This window comes from Eurypyga helias, unplaced genomic scaffold, assembly GCF_000690775.1.
Source record: "Eurypyga helias isolate BGI_N326 unplaced genomic scaffold, ASM69077v1 scaffold6265, whole genome shotgun sequence".
NCBI classification, from domain to species: Eukaryota; Metazoa; Chordata; class Aves; order Eurypygiformes; family Eurypygidae; genus Eurypyga; species Eurypyga helias.
In genome coordinates, this window is record NW_010249375.1 from 1984 (window position 1) to 22210 (window position 20227).

The following is a 20227-nucleotide window of genomic DNA, read 5'->3' on the forward strand; positions in this document are numbered from 1 at the left end:
TATTTTTTGTATGCAAGGAGAGAACTGTACCCGTTCTGAAAAAGTTGTGAGAAGGAAATGGAGAATTTTGGTTGCTTGCCCTTGTTACTCTACATTCATTTTTCTCTTAATTTCTTAGACCAGTTCTAGATTCTGAGGAGGGTTTATTTCTGAAGCTTCATGAGGTTTGAGGTAAACTGTGCTGCATTTTGGAAGATGGCCTTAGAACTAAGCGTTACTAGAGACATCTGGCAGAGGTCGACCTCCTTTGGCTTGCCATCTTACTTGAATAAAAAGACTGCAGCGTTTTATTTTCCCATGGGGATTTGACACTGAATGTAACCACTGCATGCTCATTTGGAACATTTTCCCCTGAAAAAGCATTTTCAGTTTTGCATAGGTGGTAAAAATATTTCTGTGAGCAGTGGATAGCTGCTTGAGATGGTCATCGAAAGTTTCCTACTCTTCATTTTCTGAGCCCAAAGAAAAATTCTTGGATCTTTGTTACTGCTTTCAGATTAATAAATTATCGCTCTTCACGTGAGGTTTATCCTGTTTATACAGTTGAATAATATTTGATCAAAATGTTCAGATTTTTTTTTCCCTTTTTATATTGTATCAATGTGTTTTGCTGTCTGTCTTGTGGTATGGTGTTACCTGTAAAGACTGCAAAAACAGTTTCTGCTTGTGTGTGACTGATAAGAAAATTTGACATTTTTAATGAAATCACTATAGATTAAAATGCATGGGTATCAATAATAACAAGTTTTGTCTTCTGACTTTGAAGTTGGCAGTCATGTGGGCTATAACCTTTCTTGGCTTTGTGAAAAACCCGTAATGCACACAGGCTCTTTCATGTCTATTTGCTCAGGTTTGAAGTTAGATAACGTTACCAAGGCAAGCATAAGTGCATGGAAAGCTTTGGGTAAAGTAACTTCCCTTAAACGGGTTTTACTTCACTGCCATATCTACTCTGCAAAATTGATAGCCTGTTTAGTGCCTCAGGAAAAGCAGGATCTACATAAGGTGAATTTTTTACTCAAATGTTTTACTGCCATACCCTCACCTCTTGATTTCCTCCAACCTCCTGTGAGAATTGATTTTTCCAGGCCTCCTTTATGCTTCATAAAAGAGCAGAAGCCTACAATTCAGTTTCTAGTGACTCTTAACAACAAGCTTGATTATATAAGGGTATCTGTTCTGTAAAGTAGTGGAGTGATTTATCATGCATAAAACAGATTAGGTGATTTCATAATCTCATCTATGTGGAATCTGTGGGGGGAAAAAAAAAGCCACAAAGTATTTTTCATCTCCTTTTGCACATAACCTTTTAATAGAAGTTCTTCTAAGCCCATGCAAGATACAAGATTTGTGGGCTTTCCTGTTATATATGCTTTCTAGGCCTTCATGTCTATCGGTGAGTTTCCTGCCTGGCTGAGGAATGGTAGTAGCTAAGAGCAGTGTTTGGTTCCATTCCCTTAGATATTGTCTGAAGCCTTCAAACTTACATTTGAAAGGCCTTTCAAACATGCTTGTTTTAGCTGTTTAGGAGGCTATGCTTAGGAGTGGTCAGTTTACATTTAATGAAATTTATCATATAAATGTTCACAGAATCACAAAATCCCTTTCACTAAGACATTATCAGGGTCTCAGCAAAAGTGTTGCCATGGCTTATACTTAGTTAGTTGGGCCTGTTCTCTCTTCTTGTTCTTGGGCAGGCCTGTGCTGGCAGCAGTGCTTCTGCACTTGTGTGCACTTCTCAGGTAGAGGTGGTTCTAAGCTAGCACGCTGCCTGAAAACAGCTGGCTCTCCTGACCCGAGCAGAGGGATGGGACCTGGGAAGTGCAGACTTAGTTGCACAACAGATTTACAGCCTTATGATATAGGTACCTGCACCTGTATTTCATAGTATTAATTTGTAGAATTTAACTGTGAAGTTACTAACTTCCTGGGCACAAATGTACTTATACCCCTTTCTCCTGGGCCTCTAAAGCTGCTGTCTAGTGTGTTCTTATACTTGGAGAATAATTACAAAAATAAGATGATCGGAGGGCTGGAGCACCTCTGCTATGGGGACAGGCTGAGAGAGTTGGGCTTGTTCAGCCTGGAGAAGGCTCCGGGGAGACCTTATTGCAGCCTTCCAGTACCTGAAGGGGCTACAAGGAAGCTGGGGGGGACTTTTTCCAAGGGCCTGTAGTGACAGGACAAGGGGGAATGGGTTTAAATTAAAAGTGGGGAGGTTTAGATTGGATATCAGGAAGAAGTTCTTCACAGGGAGGGTACTGAGACACTGGAACAGGTTGCCCAGGGAAGCTGTGGATGCCCCATCCCTGGAAGTGTTCAAGGCCAGGCTGGATGAGGCTTTGAGCAACCTGGTCTAGTGGAAGGTGTCCCTGCCCATGGCAGGGGGGTTGGAACTAGATGGTCTTTAAGGTCCCTTCCAACCCAAACCATTCTATGGTTCTGTGACAATGCATGATTGTGGTGGGTTTTTTGGCAACTTGACTAAGTAGAGTTTGGTAGGAAAATACTTGGTATGCAACTCTGCTATTACACCATGTGTTTGTAGTTTGGAAAATCTTGCTGCTCATTTTCCAGGAAGTTCTGCATACTCAATCTGTCAACAGATTTCAGGGCTGAAAGTGTTAATCTGGATAGCACTGATTCAGCATTGCATTTGGAGGGGACTTAAAAAACTGCTGAGGTCTGTTATTTCTTAATTCTGACTTTGTAAGGTCTGTTGCAGAAAATTCTAATAATGAGAAATAAATTATTTGCTATGGCACTGGTATTTCTTTTTTGACTGCTATCTTTTTAGAGGGTTTTTATGTAGTTAATATTGCATTTCTTGATTAAAAATAATTTTTAATGTATTTTTAATAGCTCACAGGGGTCCTAGATGATTGTTTATGTGACATAGAAAGCATCGATGACTTCAATACTTTCAAGATCTTCCCCAAAATACAGAAACTTCAAGAACGTGATTACTTCAGATATTACAAGGTACAATTAAAATGGTATTTTCCTGACTAATTTAAATAAAAACCAGAAAATATAAGGAGGATTACATATCAAATCAACCTGTCTGTATTAAGTTGTCTTTTAGAAGCCCACAGCTCTTTAACTTGGTTGTAGCATGTTTTCAGTCCTGACAGTGATGTTGGTAAGAAGTCATGTTTGCTGTGTTAATCCTGGAGTTAGTGACAGTACATCATAACTGCTTTCATTCAACTTAAAAGTGGTAATTTTAAAGGTCGTATCTTTGTACTGCTGCATCTAGGAAAGGATTGTATATTAGCAACTTTCTGACAGTGTGCAGTACTTGTCTACTAAGAAATGTGTGTAATTTGAAATGGAAATACTGCTATGACTTCCTTCTTTATGAGTTGCTGTCTTAGTTCTGATTTTACTATTTACTCTTTAGAGAACTGTTATGCCTTTGAAAAATAGGTTAAAATACTCAATTTTCAAATGGTATGTAATACCACTTTTTTATGACTTTAAACATCGTTTTTTCTTTGTATTAGAATCTGATGAGCAAAATAAGACTTTGAAACCTGATACTTCTATTTTCAGATACGCTTAACTTGAAAATGAGGTTGCATTTTGACTGAGCTAATCAGATGGTTGCCTGCCACTGGGAAAAGGAGTCTACAGTCCTTTAGGGCAGACTGTCCTGCCTCTTCCCTACCTGCTTTTAGCTCTTGGGTTTGTCTGACTGTGCATTAGGCCAATGCATCTCTTTAACCTGGTGGATTTTTAATTTGGTGTTGGTCTAGTCCGAGCAAGCAGTAATGTGTAACTTCACCCTGAATCTTCTGCTACATGATACAGTTCTAACGTCACTTTTCCAAAGAAACAAGATATGTGCAACTTCGGTGATAATACATCACATAGTAGTAGTAATTAGATTATCCAGAGGCAACAGGAATATACAAAACAAAGCATTCAAAGAAGAGGAGCAACAGGTGTATAGGGTTTTATACAACAGTAATTTCATCCTGCAAATTTAGAGCTAGTCTTCATTTCAACAGCTGTTCTGCTGCTTGTACTTTAATGGTGTGTGGCAGTCCAACCTCATCTTTCATACTGATCTTCCTAATAGATGGGCAGTTAGAAGGGCCAGTGTTCAGTCCACCCATCACTGCACTGGAAATTAGTATTTCCAGTTGTGACTGGGAAGAATTTGTGTTGAACAAGCAAACTGAATAAGTCAGAATGATTTTTACCCTCTCCTCTCTTAATAAGCAACAGAATTTTTATTTATGCCCCTGCACAAATTCATGGAAGCAGATGTGGAAAGCATGTGGATGGATGTAGAAATTGTGAGGGTAGGCAGTGATCATCTAGGTCAACTACAGTGTAGCTAAATACTGAATAAGTGCATGGGGAGTGTACTTGTTCCAGGAGTGAAAATGCTCCTACTCTGAAGTAATTTAATTTTCAATAAGAGTTTGGATCATCATCTTTTGTAACTGTAGTCACAGTATTCCTATTGTGTTACTAGTTGGTGGGAAGGGCATGGTTTATGCAATATGTCTTATTGTGAAGGTGAGGTAAAATGTAAAATTGTTTGCCCTCAACATCAGAAGGATATCAACCAGTTGGAGCGAGTCCAGAGGAGGCCACGGAGATGATGGGCTGGAGCACCTCTGCTATGGGGACAGGATGGGAGAATTGGGCTTGTTCAGCCTGGAGAAGAGAAGGCTCCGGGGAGACCTTATTGCAGCCTTCCAGTACCTGAAGGGGCTACAAGGAAGCTGGGGGGGACTTTTTCCAAGGGCCTGTAGTGACAGGACAAGGGGTAACGGGTTTAAATTGAAAGTGGGGAGGTTTAGATTGGATAACAGGAAGAAGCTCTTCCCAGAGAGGGTGGAGAGGCACTGGAACAGGTTGCCCAGAGAAGCTGGAGATGCCCCATCCCTGGAAGTGTTCAAGGCCAGGCTGGATGAGGCTTTGAGCAACCTGGTCTAGTGGAAGGGGTCCCTGCCCATGGCAGGGGGGTTGGAACTAGATGGTCTTTAAGGTTCCTTCCAACCCAAACCATTCCGTGATTCTGTAACACGTTTTTGTGCTTTATTTAGAAAAAAGGTAAGTGAGCATGTACAAAAAGTTCTAAAATATTACGTGGGTTTTTTTTTTTTTTTTGAGGGATGTTGTTTGTGGATTGAGTAGGGGAAATGGATTGAAAAAGCAACCTAAAATATCTGGTTTTAATGTGTCTGGGCTAGCATGGCTTGAACTCTAACTATAGGATAGTTGCCATTCCTCGTAAGAAGTCAGACTATCTGCTTAATGTCTTGTTAGTTTTTGTTTTGACTGAGCAATCTCTAACATTTCAAAGCTGAATTTATAATTCCCACTCATGCTGAATAACTACATCAAAATGGAAACCTGGAAAATAGTCTCTCCTTCAGATGTTGTATAGCAGTTAACTTTGAATTTTGTGTTTTGAAAATACAGAACGAACTTACTTTTGAAAGGTTTGGTAGAGGAATTTAGTATAATAAAGGGCAGTTGACTAAGTCAAACATTGTTTTGCTCTTGGAGGATCTTTTGCGGTATTGCAGAACATTTGAAGAAGGATTTCTTTTTGTTTTGCTTTAATTTGGGTACATAGTGCTACAGAAGAATTTATCCTTAGGCTTAAAGGGGGCTTCTTTATTTCTGGTACATAGTTACGATTTCTCTTAGCTGTCAAAATTAAGAGAAAGACTGGAAAGTAAAATCTGGCTATAATTCATCTGGGATTCTTCATACTGTGCCTGCTTTGTATCAGAGGCATATTGATCTAGTGTCCTTATGCTTAGTATATTAGGCATAATGCTGGGGAAAAAATTGAATTTCCTTCACTTTTTCATTGCTGAGACTCTGGTTGGGCCTCTATTACTGTATTCCCCCAAAAGCCAGTCCACTTAAAAGCAAATCACCGATCCAGTATAAATGTACTTGCCAGTTAAATGTGTTGAAAGCATAAAGTTGTGGGATTTTTTTCATGGAATAGTTGTTCAAGAGGGTTCAGTGATTTCCAGATGAAAAGATTGAGTAGTCTGTTTCTTACATTGTAGCAGGGACCCTTCAGCCGCTACATGCGGTAGACTTCCAAGTGCAGCAGAGCATGGGATTGAGTTCAGTTGCCAGTTCTTTCCCTCAGGGGCTGCTCTGGCGCTACTGTACTAAATGTTTACGCTTTGTTTCCTGTCCATGTTTCTCCTTATGTAAAGTGAGATTATAGGATATAAATTACATGAATTATAAAGGTGTTCCTGCATAGAGGGGGAAAACGTGTTTTTCTGAAGACTACACTGGTGAAGTGTTTAGTCTCAATCTTTTAACCCATTAGGTACAGCAATAATACTGTTCTTTGCAGTGTGTGACAATTGACTGTACAGCTTGTAGACACTTTTTTTTCCATAAGGTAACATAAGGATTAGTTTTCTGATTTAAGATTTATAGATTTAAATAATGTTTATAAGTACATTTATAATTCTTAAATTCTTGTGTTGAAATGATGCCATGCTTGGGCTATTAGGCTTAATTCTACAGTGCATTTTATAGAACTTTTGCTGTGTTCTGACTACAGAACCAAATTCAGTATCTGCAGCAGTTTCAAATAAGAAGTGACACATCAACTCATTCAAGATGTAGTTTGTTGGAAATAAGTAGTGACTTCAGTTGAATATCTTCATGAATAGTATTTATCAGCTGAAGAAAAGCAGTACAAGTTTGCTAAAGGAAAAAAAGTAATAGAAGTAATTTTTGTTTTGTGGGGGTTATTTTGCCTTTGAAGTTTTAAAACTGACTTTTTATCTGGAAAATGGTTGCTACTGGGGATAAAGGCTTTGTATGTTATTTGTGATGTTAGATTTCAAAGATGGTGTACTTCTGTAGTGTTTCTGGTTGATAGTGCAGGGGAACCTTTAGTCTGTAGTCTTCAGTTTAGGAGTGATGAGGTCAAAGTGGTTTTTATCACTAGTATTTGTCAGTATGTATAAGGTGAATGTGAAGGAAAGCTGGGGTTTGTGGTTTGTTTGTTTGTTGTGGTTTGTTTGGTTTGGGTTTTTTTTTTCCCTCTTTACTGACTTAGAATCACAGAGGGGTTTGGGCTGGAAGGGACCTTAAAGACCATCCAGTTCCAACCCCCCTGCCATGGGCAGGGACACCTTCCACTAGACCAGGTTGCTCGAAGCCTCATCCAGCCTGGCCTTGAACACTTCCAGGGATGGGGCATCCACAGCTTCTCTGGGCAACCTGTTCCAGTGCTTCACATTGACAGTCCAAGTGAAGTATAGTAAAGTATTTGAATCTCTTGCCATGTAGTATATACTAATACATGGCGTACTCCCTGCCTTTATTGTGCCATTTGGTGACAAACAGGAGCACTAATCCTCAGAGGATTTTTTGGTAAAGTTTCTGAAGTGCTTTCTCTTCATTACTTATATTTGTACTGTATCAACTCTCTAATATGAGACCATTATGATACTCATTCTTCCTTGACTAGCTACAATGTGCAGTAATGATTGTCTCTTTTTACTCCTTGAAATCAGCCAAGCACATATTTCAGTTAGTAAATTTGTGTACTAGTCTGTCTTCCATCAAATGTATTTTCTTCATCAGTAGTACAGCTACAACTGATGGCAAATACAACCATCTTAGAGCTGCACATCTGGTCTGCCTTCTTCTTAGTAGTTTATTTTAGTTATATTAGTGGTGAGAGATTTAATTTGTGCTTTAATATACCATGTGTTTGTGTCCACTGGAGACCATTATCACTAACGATTCCACTGCAGCAAGCTTCAGCTGCTATACTCAGAAGGAGAGTAGGTAAAAGAAACCATCCGATCAAACCTTCACAAAACCCCCCAGACTTGAAGTACTAACTTTAACCCCTTTTCCTTGTATCCTCTCCTTTCATTTGGAAGGATTTCCTGATACTGAGAGGCCTTTCTTTTAAGGTTGCCCTGTGTAAGTGTGGATTGTAAACTTCTGGTTTTGTATGTTTAGGTCAACCTGAAGAGACCGTGCCCATTTTGGGCTGATGATGGCCATTGTTCTATCAAAGATTGTCACGTAGAGCCTTGTCCTGAGGTATGGATCAAATAATATAAGATAGAAAAAGGTTATTTGGTTTAAAAGTTTGCTTATTTGCAGTGACTGATAGTATACTAACAGTATTTACTAATGAGAACTTGAATAAAAGTGTGATGATAAAATTATTTTCCATTTCAAAATCAGAAATACAACCAAAGTATTTTAATGTCTTATTTCACCAATAAAACAAATGAGTTAGTTTCTTCTAAGCTCTAGCACTGTTTTGGGTATAACATGTTGAGATGGCAAAGGAGCAAGTTAATTATTTAAAAGCAAGTTTGCTTTCATTTCTACAACTGGTGTAAAAACTGTGGTTTACTTTTGTCTTTAGAGCAAAATACCTGTTGGAATTAAGGCTGGGAGCTCTAATAAAGTAAGTAGTCATTTATTTTCTACGTTCTTTCTGATTTTTCTTTTAAATCTTAACATTACATTAGCTGTGTGACTTTTTATTACAATCCTTCAGTCTTGGCATAGTGATGAAATTGTTAACATGACTGATCGGTTTCTGTATGTGGCTTTGCATTTTTACTTTTATGTATAAAAGCGTTTCTGTCAGCTGGTACTGTCAGGTCATTCTGAGTCTGTCGTAGCTTGAGAGCAGGTGCAGACTGAATCAGCACATGATCAGGGACAGCAGTACATGGCCACAGAATGCCTGATGCAGAAATTTCTGAGTACAGGCCACCTTCTGTAAAGCCGTAGAGTAAGATGCACAGATGCAGGAGCAGTTCAGTCTTTTTGTAAGAATCATATATAGTCACAGCCTCTAATAATTAAAGAACCTGAATGACTACATGTAGTTTTGCCATGTGTAATCTAGAGCAGGTCGTTAGTCTAAAGATGATTTGGTCATTAGTCTAAAGACAATTTAGGCTAAAGTGCTCAGTGCAAGCAAGTAGTCAGTCTGTGCTGTTGGCTTTTCCTTGCTTCTCTCCAAGCCATCCTTCCTAGGTCACTAAATGATCTTAGCAAAGCCAAAAAGGTGAAGAGGGTATATCTGCCTTGAAGGGCAGTCAGAGCAGAAAGACAGACAATCCTCCCCCGGCCTCCAAATCCCAAACACAGAGCACAGAATAAGGATTTTAGCAGTTGATGGGGTGATGGTGCCCAAACGAGATCTTCCTGTTGAGTGCCTTGGCTGTGTTGTAGACTTACACTTACCCTGGATGAGCCACCGTATGACCATCTTCCCCGGTACTTGCCACCTTGCTGGGCAGCCATAGTTGCTGCTTGCATCACCTGAGTGTAGTTCACCTTATAAGTGGCCATTGGGATTAGGTTGAGACTTTATGCCAAGAAAGGTTATCAGAGATAGCTAAAAGGAATACTTCATTGTGAATTGATGACTTCTGTGTCATTACGTCATGAACAGTGCAGGCAAGTTGTGTTGGTTGTGCAAATTGTGCTGTCCAAACTTCAGCTCAAGAGGAAGTCTCATCTCCTGTTTTATTCATATGTTCTTAAGCTCAGTCTGAAGTGAAGTGTGCCTCTTCATTTAAAGGTTTCGGGTGATCAGAGAAGAAACATCTTTCTCACTGACATGACTTAACTGTCAATCATTTACCATTTCAGCACAAGTAGCAGTAGTTGTTTTGAGAAAACTTTGGCATTTGCTCTGGATAGAAGATCTTGAGTTTCAGCTGGATAATGTGTTGCCAGGTCTCTTTTTCATTGTCTCTGTTCTGTTCCGAGCATGATCGTAGAGAAACTGACTCCTGGAATACCGTAATGACTCCTAAACAGGCATTTTAAGATTTTTTAAAGTCTGCTTTAGTACGGGTTGTTCTAGTAGGCATTTGAGCTTCCTCACTGATTAATCTTGAGAGCCGTAAGGTGCTAATTAGCAGCCAAAGAGTATGTTGTTCTTAAGATACTTCACATGAGCATATTGAATTGGACTTTGGAAGTGAAAAATCAGCCACCTTTTGCTTTCACCACATTAAAGAAACCAGGATGTAATTTGCTGATGTCTTTGTGACAGTTGATTGTTTTGAATTGTCTTGTAGGTTGTTGCAACCAGCTACAGTACTGAAAGTTGGGCGATTCTCCACCTTTAGTCTATAGTAGAGCAGAGACACATTTTTCTGCAGGAAGATTGTTACCAGGACTGACGTAAATCTTGCCTACACCGTTTTCTTACTTATGATTCAGTTAAAGATTTTCTTGGAGCCAAGTAAAAATTGACCATCTCATTTAACATCCCTTATAAAGAAACCTCACACTCTTCTTAGTAGGAATGCTTTGTTCCAGGGACTGTGCAAGTACTGTGTTATTAGCCTGTGTGTGCTTGGTCCGTTTGGGAAAGTCATGCACCTTGTGCATTAACCTTAAAGTGTGGTTGGTTTGCGTGTGTGTTGCTTTTTTGGTTTTGGGGTGTGTGGTGGTGGTGTTTTTTTTTTTTTTTTTAAAAAAAAGGTGTGTTTTCCTCTGGGAACGTAACACATCCAGTTTTATTCTTTCATCGCAATAGTTTTTGCCTTGGAAAGGTGAAAACGATCAAAGGCGTCTTTTTAATAATGAGAGCTACGATCTCTTGTGTGGATGCACTCAGGGTAGAATCCTGTGGAGAAGGTGTGATCAGAGTGTTTGGCTTTTGTCCATTTTCCTATTGCCCTTCTTTCCTAATGTAGATGAACTTGTAAACTTCCAGGCTTCCGTGGGGGATTTTTTTTGTTTGTTTGTTTGCTGAACCACGGAGAGAACAGTTCTTCTTTTGAAAGCTCATCTAGCCACAAAGACCAGGGTCACACTTGCCCAGCTTCCACGCAGAAGTGCAGTTAGCAGCGGCACCAACATAAGCTTCTTGAAATGGTGCTGGAGAGGCACGAAGTAGTTTCCCTTTCTATGGCGCTGTCTCATTTGAGTGGTGAACATATTTTGGGGGGCTAGACATTAAAGAGCTGTCATGGCAGTTGCTGTATTAATCTTGGATGCAGGAACTCAAGGTTACACCATTTAACTTAATATTTTACTTCCTGCCCACCTCTTCTCTGTTTTCTTCCAGAAACTGCTCTGAAGAGATCCTGCCTTGCAGCAACAGATACTTTGTCCTGATGTAGTCGGTGCTTACAGAGCACTGATCTGATAGGTGTTGCCAGTAAACGCTGGGGAATAGCGAAGCCTGGAAGCATGTTTTGAGGCTTGAGTGTTCATTCTGTTTGAAACCTTAAATTTAGGATTATATTCTTGGCAGTAATTTTTTTTCACTTCAGGGTAGGGATTGGTTTGCAGCTCTAGACATGCAGAGTGTTTTACTCAGCATCTTGTTACATTACTTCAGCAGCAGTATCTGTTTCATTCTAGGTCAGATCCATTCCTTGTTCAGATTTTTCCATTTAACGTCTGTGTGATGCTAAAGAATGAGATGCTCTTCGCATCCCCCTGCTCCCCCCGGCAAATCCAAGAAAACTTAGTGAGAAGTTCCTCCTAGAGTAAATATTTGTTAGGGGCCAGGCCCCTGACAAAAAGGTTTAAATTATTTTGGGTTTTTTTGTCTCCGTCCCTTTGGTCTTCAGTAGGTTCTGCTGTTTTCCCTTGTACTGGTTCTGGCAAATGCATTTTGAAAGCAAGTCTGTCTTGCTTATTTACTCATCTGAGCAGTTGGAATGAAATCCTTTGTTTTTTGAGAAGTACGGTGGTATGTATTGTGGTGGTCCTTTCCCTCTGGCATCTTGACCACAAGTCTGTCCTCAGAAATGGAACTATTCTTTCTTTTAAAATGCATCACATTATTATTGTTGTTTGCTTTCTGAAGTGTTGACCCAAGCCTTTAGCTTATGGTTTTATTTTGAGCTGGTTCTGGATAGTAGTCCTTCATGTCACTATGTTTGTCCCCTGAAGTGAAGGGAAGCCAGCAGTTTAGCTTTATATAAGCTCTCAGTTACTTAACATTAAATCATTTTCTGTATTTCTTAAGGGCTGTGACAAGGCAGAAATCTCTGTAAACCTCAGGGCCCAGTCTGCAAAAGAAAACATACACGCACAAAAAAACCCCAGCCCAAAACCCCCCAGAAAGAGGAAATTGGGTTTGTTTATCTTGTAAAAGAGCACTGATACTATCTATTATGTTCCAAAATCGTTAGAAGGGGGTTTTGAGATTTAAACTTGACAGACTTAACAAATTTCCTGCTTACATAACCATGTTATTGTAGAGTAGTGGAATTTAATTCTTCAAATGTTTTCCTTAAAAGTTTTCTAATAGTAAGTCTATTTTAGTGGATTACTTTTTTTTTAATACTGTAGAATCAAAATTCAGCTTAAATACTTCAGTTTTAGCGTTAAAATAATCAAAACTTTAGGTCAGCTTGAAAAGCCTCTCCTCCAGACCTGTGCACGTCTAAAGCGTGCCAGTATGAATAGGATTAAGTGAAACATGAGGGGAAAATGGCCAAAATGCATTTTCCTACAGAAATGACCAATGCAACTTGGGGTATGATTATGCTTGCAAAATACAAGGTGTGTTTGTAGGTCTGACATTGCTTGTCTTCCAAGTTGTGGTTGGGTTTGGTTTTTTTTTTTTATAAGAATGTAAATAAGTATCTGAAACACTTTAGAATTCCATTTAATCTAAACAAACAAAAAAGGCAAAACAAACAAAATTGTCGTTTTAGCTGAGTTTTCTGTGGTAGTTAACACCCCAGAGTGAAATTGCCATGATGAAATTAAGTGAAGAAAGATAGAAATAAGAAAAGTTCCAGAATTACTTACTGCTTCTGAAGGTTTTCCCTGATACTAGCCAATTCACTGCTAAACCTAGAAATACCTTTCATGCACCTTTCTCAGGGAATTTTAGGTAATTGATTTGTATATTAAATATGTACTTTTCTTACAGTATTCAAAAGCAGCAAATAATTCCAAAGAATTGGAAGACTGTGAGCAAGCTAACAAACTGGGAGCTGTTAACAGTACCTTAAGGTAGGCTGTGATTTACTGTAGTGCAAAACCAGTAACTAAGGAGCATTTCATTTTGTCTGTCTTGGTTTTGGAACGTGCTGGTGGTTGTTCTTCATGTTTTCCATAGCCCATTAGAAATGTAATGTGAAATGATGCAGGAACATCTGAAGGTAAAGGTGTTAAGTGATGTGTAGACTGACTTCTTTTGGTTGGGGTTTTTTTCAAAGTAGGCTTCGATATTATTTGAAAGAGGTGTCTTACAGCACCAAGAGTTGGAGGAAACTGGGAAATAAACCTGCCTTTTTTCTGCTTTGTACCAGTATCAGTCTTTGTACTTGATGACTGTGCTGGATTAAGGGATTCTGCCCTGCCCTGTCCCTGTTACACTGATGTGCCCATTTATGATCATTCAGAGGACCAGATCAGGGAGACTGTGAGTTCCTGTTGTTGTTGGCAAAGTTATTTTTAGCTCGGATCAATTCCCTGATCTTGCTTATTGCTTGGCACAGTCCAGGTTGGCTGGGAGGAATTCTGCAGGATAGTGTTGCCCCTGAGTAGGAAAGTGCATGGAACATCACCTAGAAAACTTGCATTCTACTCAGTTCCCCATCTTTAAAAAGTGTAAACAGAACAATCAACTCTTGACCATTGATGGAGGGGGGCGATGTCTTTGGCCCCAGATTTCAGCAGTTTTGCCTGGTAGAGATGTGGGATCTCTTGCCTGTCATCTGACAAAAGGGACTGCCATGACAAAGTGATGGCTCTACCTGGTGTGCTGCATTTTAAGCCAAACTGGGTAGAGCCCTTATCCAAGGTTTAGGGGAAGTAAGAAACTATTAACCCTTCCACTCCTGTAGGTCAAAAGAAAATGAAATGGAGTACACATATGGAGAGCTAAAGAGAATGCCTTCTGTGAGGGTAGGATAGATGATTAAAGTTGGGAGAGGGCAGGTGATGGATCCTGCAAGTGCAGGAGGAGTTTGTGCTTTGTAGGCAAACCTCTGTGTTCTCTGCCTAGCCGTGCATCATCCTCATGGCTTTTACCAACTGTATTTCTGGGGATTACCAAATCTTGCTGGCTAGTAATTACTGGAGAAGTTCCTCGCATGCTGCCAAGTATGAAGTCCCCTGTTGTGATTTGGCAGAAGGTTAGAAATGTGTCCTTGTTACAGAATTGCCTCTGTTTGTAGAGTTGAGCTGGTACTAATTTGATCAAACGGAATAGGTGGTTTTCATTATTTCAAGGTACTTTACTGCACCCCGAGCAGAGTTCCCAATTGCAACTTTGCTCATATTTTGGTGACAGTAGTGTGGCAGCGGTAGTTCTGTGCCGCACATAGGCGTGGAAGACAGCACTTGGCCTTTGGCACTGTTTGTGTTTCACAGTGTGGGAACTTCAAAGTACTTGTCTCCCTGGTACAGTAGTACACCTTTGAAAATGCTAGAGTGAGTGGAATACCATTGTTGTTTAAAAGGCTTAAGACAAATCGTATCGATGGAGTAGTTCAGCTTGGAAGAGGGGTTTAGACATCCCGTCTCGCACTAAAAAGCAAGGCTAACTATTGTAGATCTCGCTGAAAGTACAGGTTACAAAAATATGATGATTGTTCCTCCCCACTGCCCAGAAGTGACAACTGCTAAAGTCACGCTTTGAAAAGTGTTAAAAATGTCTGCTATGAAAGTATTTTACCAAGCTCTTACTGAAGCAAGAGAAGATGGTGAAACCTTACTTGCTGTCTAACGTTCAGGTGACTTGTTAAAGTATTGCAGTTGATGCCTGCTTGAATCTGTGCAGCTAGCAAGCAGTAACTCCATATATTCTCGAGTTTCAGATGTAGTAATTTAGAACTCACTTCCAAATTAACTACTGTATGTGGCGTTTGTTTCTTTTGGTAGCTCTTACTGATGTTGTTTATTTAAAAGTTTAAAATGGAATGTATTTCTTTTTTTCCCCCCCTCAGTAACCAAAGTAAGGAGGCTTTCATTGACTGGGCAAGATACGATGATTCACAGGATCATTTTTGTGAACTTGATGGTAAAACGTTTAAGCTTTTTCAGAGTGTTTGTTTTATTTACTGTCTCTTAAAAACCACAAATTATTACAGTTTCTCTGCAAATAACCATTTTTGAAAAGTTTAAATTTTGTGCTAAGTGGAGATAAGACAATTCATATCATCTTACCTGCAAAGATGCACTTTTTTACAAGGAGCATTTGGTAGTCTACACAGGGCACATTCACTGTTTCTTCCTGTTAGTAGAGTGAACAGGAGACTTTTATGTAAATGAAAAAGTTAACGGGGGGGAGGTTAGCTGATTTGGTTTGATTTTTCTTTTAAAACTGCTTCTCACAGAACAGTTTCATCTAACAAATATAGGACAAGTTATTTGCAGCTGATTCAGGTTCTTACTACTGTATTATTTCTGTTGCTGTTCTACTGTCTGTGCTTGGACTGAGTTTGTTCTCCTTCCAGCCTTGCTGTTTCCAAATGATCTGTACTAAATTCACGCTTATTTGTAAGGACTTTCTTATTGTTAAAACATTAGGACGCTAGATTGTGTCTTACCTCCTTTCCACATATGTGAGGTTTTTTTATTGTCTTATAACATTCAAAGCTTAAAGGAATGTTTTTCAGGTAAATGTGAGAATTGCCAAGTTCAGGAACAATGGCTTAAGGGCATTTTAGTAAATACCTTAGAAAGCTTTCTATGCTAGGAAGACTTAGGGCCTAATACAAAATGTTTTAATCTACCTTTAGGCTAATGTTTAGTGTCACCTGGGAAAGTAGCAGCTGTGGTGGACTTGCCAACTGCGGTTATCTTTCAGCACCTCTGCATCTTATCTGTGAAAATTTTCTATATAAGCTGTTTCTGTAATACACAGTCGGTGAGTTTACTGTAGATCAGAACTGTTAGAAGCAATAAGCTGCTGTTTCTACTGTCTTCAAGCTGCCTACTTAGATTTTTAGGAGGACTCAGTTGGGAAAGGTGTAGTTCAGGAGCATTTCTTTTAGGAGTAGTAGTAACTTAAGTAGTTCCTGATTCTACCTCCATCTCTCCTTCCATCGTGCCCTGCTGAAGCAGGATGTACTGCCCCCAGCTGTCGTCTTCCAGTGCTTTCTTTGCACAGGCTTTGGCGGGCATCTTTCTGCACGGTGAGCTGATTCAGCTTACTTGAATAGCGGGGAAGGTAGGTTGACATGTCCCTCCCATCTCCCAGATTGTTGTGATGAACTGGCTTATCCAGGTGAGTCTGTGAGCTGGAGCAGGGAGAGGTGAGAGAGAATAACTCCTGGGAGTGACTGGGAGGAGGTAGAAACCCTTGTTCTCTTCCTCGTGGTGAGAGCGCTCTTAATTCGCTCAACTGTAGCACAAACCCATGTCATCAGTTTTACTTTTTACTAGCTTTTTGTTGGGCTTAATGGTAAACTAGATAAGGGAATTGATCTAGCTGAAAAAAACCTCATCACCCAGGTCAGCTTTCTGTCTTCCTGTTGCACTGCCCACAGACTTGATTGTATGTGGATAACAAGAAGAAAAAGTAGAGACCAGAAATGACCAGGAAGTGTAGGAACTGCTTGGGTCAGCCATGCTGTCAAATAAATAAATAAAGCTGTAATTTGCCTTTGACTCATCTGGCACTCGCTCTGTTGTTGTGTCTTGTGTCCGTTTGGGTTTGCTACTACTGCTGAAGCGATGCTTCACTGCTCATGCAGAATCATCTCTTCCTTTCAGAGCAGTTTTCACTTTCTGTTTCTGTGGCTTTTTCCAGCGTCTGAGGAAATCCTCAGTGGCACTGCTTGGCCTATTCATGTGAATAAGTCTCTGGACTACTGACTTGTCTGTGGGCTTTTTTTAAGCGTGAGTTGCTCTTGACCTAGAGTTTCAAAGAGGAGGAAATTCTTCCTGCTTTTTACTGCTGGTAGCTCAAACTTAAGTTTCAATCCGTGCAGAGTTTTTAAGCAGAGAGAGTACTGTTTCATGATTTTCTCTGGGTATGTTGCTTGAATTTGCAGGGAACATTAGAGAGGAGAGTTATAACTTGTTGAAATGCTGCTTAAATAACATATTTCTTGCCATAATGAGCAGAGTGTTCTGCAATATTCTGAAAGCTTGTTCAGTTAAGCAGTGCCATCCAGACTTACTGCTAGTAAGCAAGGGTATCTGGGAAAACAGGGATTTAGCAAACAAATGTATGATATGTACCAACTACAAGATGCACTTCTTTGACCTTGTCTTTATTAAGAAACCTCTGTAGCGGTACACCCATTTCAAAAAAACAACCCTCCCAGACAGATACTGCCGAAGAAACCCTGAATTTCAATCCCATTTAGAACAAAGCACTCCTTATGTCTTAGCACGCGGTGAGAGAACACTTTGCGTGACAGATGTTTATGGTGGATTCGAAGAAGCCACACAGGAGGTGTCCAGACATTGTAGGAATTATGGCCTCACAAGAGACTTAAGAGTAAATCAGATGCTAAGCAGAACGCCCAAAAGTGTGTATATTGCTGTATTTTTATGTACAAGGCATTTGTAATCCAACTGGAAGACAGAATAGTATTGTATGAGAGCTCTTATTTATATTTAATTCTGCACAACTGGTTTTTTTAAATCTTTTTTAACCGATGGGTTAGGATATGTAACGAAAGGTTTCCTGTTTAGATGAGAGATCTCCAGATGCACAGTATGTGGATTTGCTGCTGAATCCCGAACGTTACACTGGATACAAGGGGCCTTCTGCTTGGAGAGTGTGGAACAGCATCTACGAAGAAAACTGTTTCAAGTAATTGGGAGGGAGAGGAAGCCTATTTCTTATATTTTGTGCTTGAATTTAGGTTAAAACTGATTTTTGTGTTTTCTAACTTATTTTCTAGGCCTCGATCTGTCTATCGTCCTTTAAATCCACTGGCGCCCAGTAGGGGTGGGTCTTGCCTGTTTTATTTTCTAATGCAGTTCTTTTAACGTAGTGCCTGTTGTAGCACAAGTGATACAAGTAGTCGTCTTCAATCTGTAGGTGGTGTGCTTTCTGCTTTTTAAATTTCTTTTGTGCAAGTAGGTGTCCATTTTCAGTATTTGGACCAAGGTTTGTGGTACTTGATTGCAGACATGCTTGATGCTGTGCATATGAATAGGCTTAATGCCATGGGAGATGATGTGAAAACTAAAGTCTCAAACTGTTTAGTAAGCATCCCAGTAATTTTCCAGTATGGATGGGAAGGAGTTAAAGTTCAACAAAAATTTCAGCACTCTTGGGTTTGATTTTTCCCTTAGAGCATTAATCAGTTCAGCTCACGGTCATCCCAGTGAAATCTAACTGTACATTTTCCATCCATAATGTTTAGTGTAATACAAATGTACAAGTAATTGTTATTTGAAGAAGGAGTGGATACTTAGGAAGGCTCGGTTATCTGCAAGAATGTTAGGACAACAACGAAAAAAGCACGCCAATAACTTGGGGTTTAATTTTTCAAACTGAAAACTATAACCTGGTCTTCCAAATGAATCGCCTTTCCCCTGTCAGTGTGCCTCGTTTCCCTTAAAAATTGACTGTTACCCAATAGGTGGAGTTAGAAAACGTCACCACACACTAGAAAATCAAGATAGCTTTTAGTACTTACAAGTACTGAGATAATACATCGCTGGTGCACACAGATAAAAAGAGTTTGTAAGAGAAGTTTAACTTGGGGATCAGAGTTTTGGAAAGGAACACTGGACAGACTGTTGAAGAGGACAACTTCCTAACCATCTTTCTGAAGCTAAAACACAGCTTTCAAGAACATGTAAATCAGCTGCTACTAAGATTTCATGTTCCTAGTGAGTTACTCTGTTAAAATGTGTTTGGTCTTGGATGGTCTTGAGAAGTAGGAGGATGGAAGGTAGCCTATTCTTTTGTAGATTAAATAAGGTTTCTTGCGCTTTTTCAGTATTTGTAGTTAAAGCCTGTGTTTCGTGATTACTTTCCTGTAAAAATTACCTTTTTAATGCTTATGGATTTTTTTTTATTTTTTTCTTAAGGGGGAGATGATGGTAAGTCATCTTATTTTGCTTGACTTGCAGAAATGAAGTAAGCATTAAAGATGTTTGGACGCCTGATTTATTCACTTTATTGCTATTGCATTAGAGGGCAGGAAAGTTTCATCTGTTTTTATGCAGATGATTGAACAGAAAATGTTTTTGTTGGGATAATTCTAAAAAAAAAGAGTGGATAAGAACAATTACAGTTTTGTTGTTGGTTCTTGTCCTTGTAACAGAATACGGGTTGTGATAATGTTATTAGCGAGATAACCAGAGATGCCTAAATTAAGAGATTCTTGGGTCTTCTTCAGAGCCCCATTGATACTGATGTCAGATTCCTTAAAAGAGGGACGGGTGTTTTTGTACTTTCTTGAATGTCCTTGATTTTAGGAAGGTGGGGGGAAAAATCATTTGGTCTGTCTACAGTGAGATAAACTTTTACAGGCAACTGAAAGCTCTCAGGCGAGAGGTCTAAGCCTACAGGGAACCTTCCGAGAGCAGCAGTCAGGGTGAAGGCAGCCAGATACAATTTATACTCTCTGTCATGTCTTTCAACACTAGTGCATATAACCAGGCTTGTGCTTCCATACATTTCTGGTCAGGGCATTTAGAAGCTCAGTTATGCTCATTCTCGTATTTCATCTATTCTGACCCCAACAGATTTAAACTAACCTCAAATTTCAGCTGCTTCAGTGCCTATTCTCACTTTAATAGCTAAATTTATTTAGCTTTATTTCCAGCTGGCAGCTAATGATAGTTTGCATAGTAATATGAAGATCCTGTAATGGTGGAAATGAATACTCTTTGTTTAACTATATACTTTGTATTTACAGGAGAATCTTTCTACACATGGCTAGAAGGTAAAGGCTCTTGGATGAGTTAATGTAATATTACATTCGCCAAAAGCAGCACTGTACTATTTTTTTCATCTTCCTAAATATTTTTCAATACCAGTTACTTTGAATTTTCTTCTCATTATAGGCATTTAAGCAGGGACGTTGTTAGTAGTAACATTGCCGAGTGTTTCTATTTGAAAACAGCTATAAAAAAACCCAACATTAACGTTTCTGATAGTTCTGTTCCCTGTATATAAACTAACATAAGTATAATGTGTGTTCAGAAGGCAAAGCAATTTTCTTTTTATTCCTACTTAAATGGAAATTATTATGACAGTGGTAGCAATTAAAATCACACTTTGGAGGTGTGCAGAAAAGTAAATCAGTTAATGTAGGGAGGCTCTTCAGAG

The 20227-nt window shown here is 39.4% G+C and overlaps 1 protein-coding gene across 1 annotated transcript; it reads left to right on the forward strand.

Annotated features, from left to right (window-relative positions):
* Window positions 1-2862: 2862 nt before the first annotated feature.
* On the forward strand, window positions 2863-19841 carry LOC104509393 (ERO1-like protein beta; the record flags this gene model as incomplete). The annotated part of the gene is made up of 9 exons (XM_010151326.1): window positions 2863-2982; window positions 7984-8067; window positions 8402-8443; window positions 12905-12987; window positions 14928-15001; window positions 17629-17749; window positions 17841-17887; window positions 18982-18993; window positions 19815-19841. Coding segments are annotated over 9 exons (610 nt in total), but the record flags the coding sequence as incomplete, so codon positions are not given.
* Window positions 19842-20227: the final 386 nt, after the last annotated feature.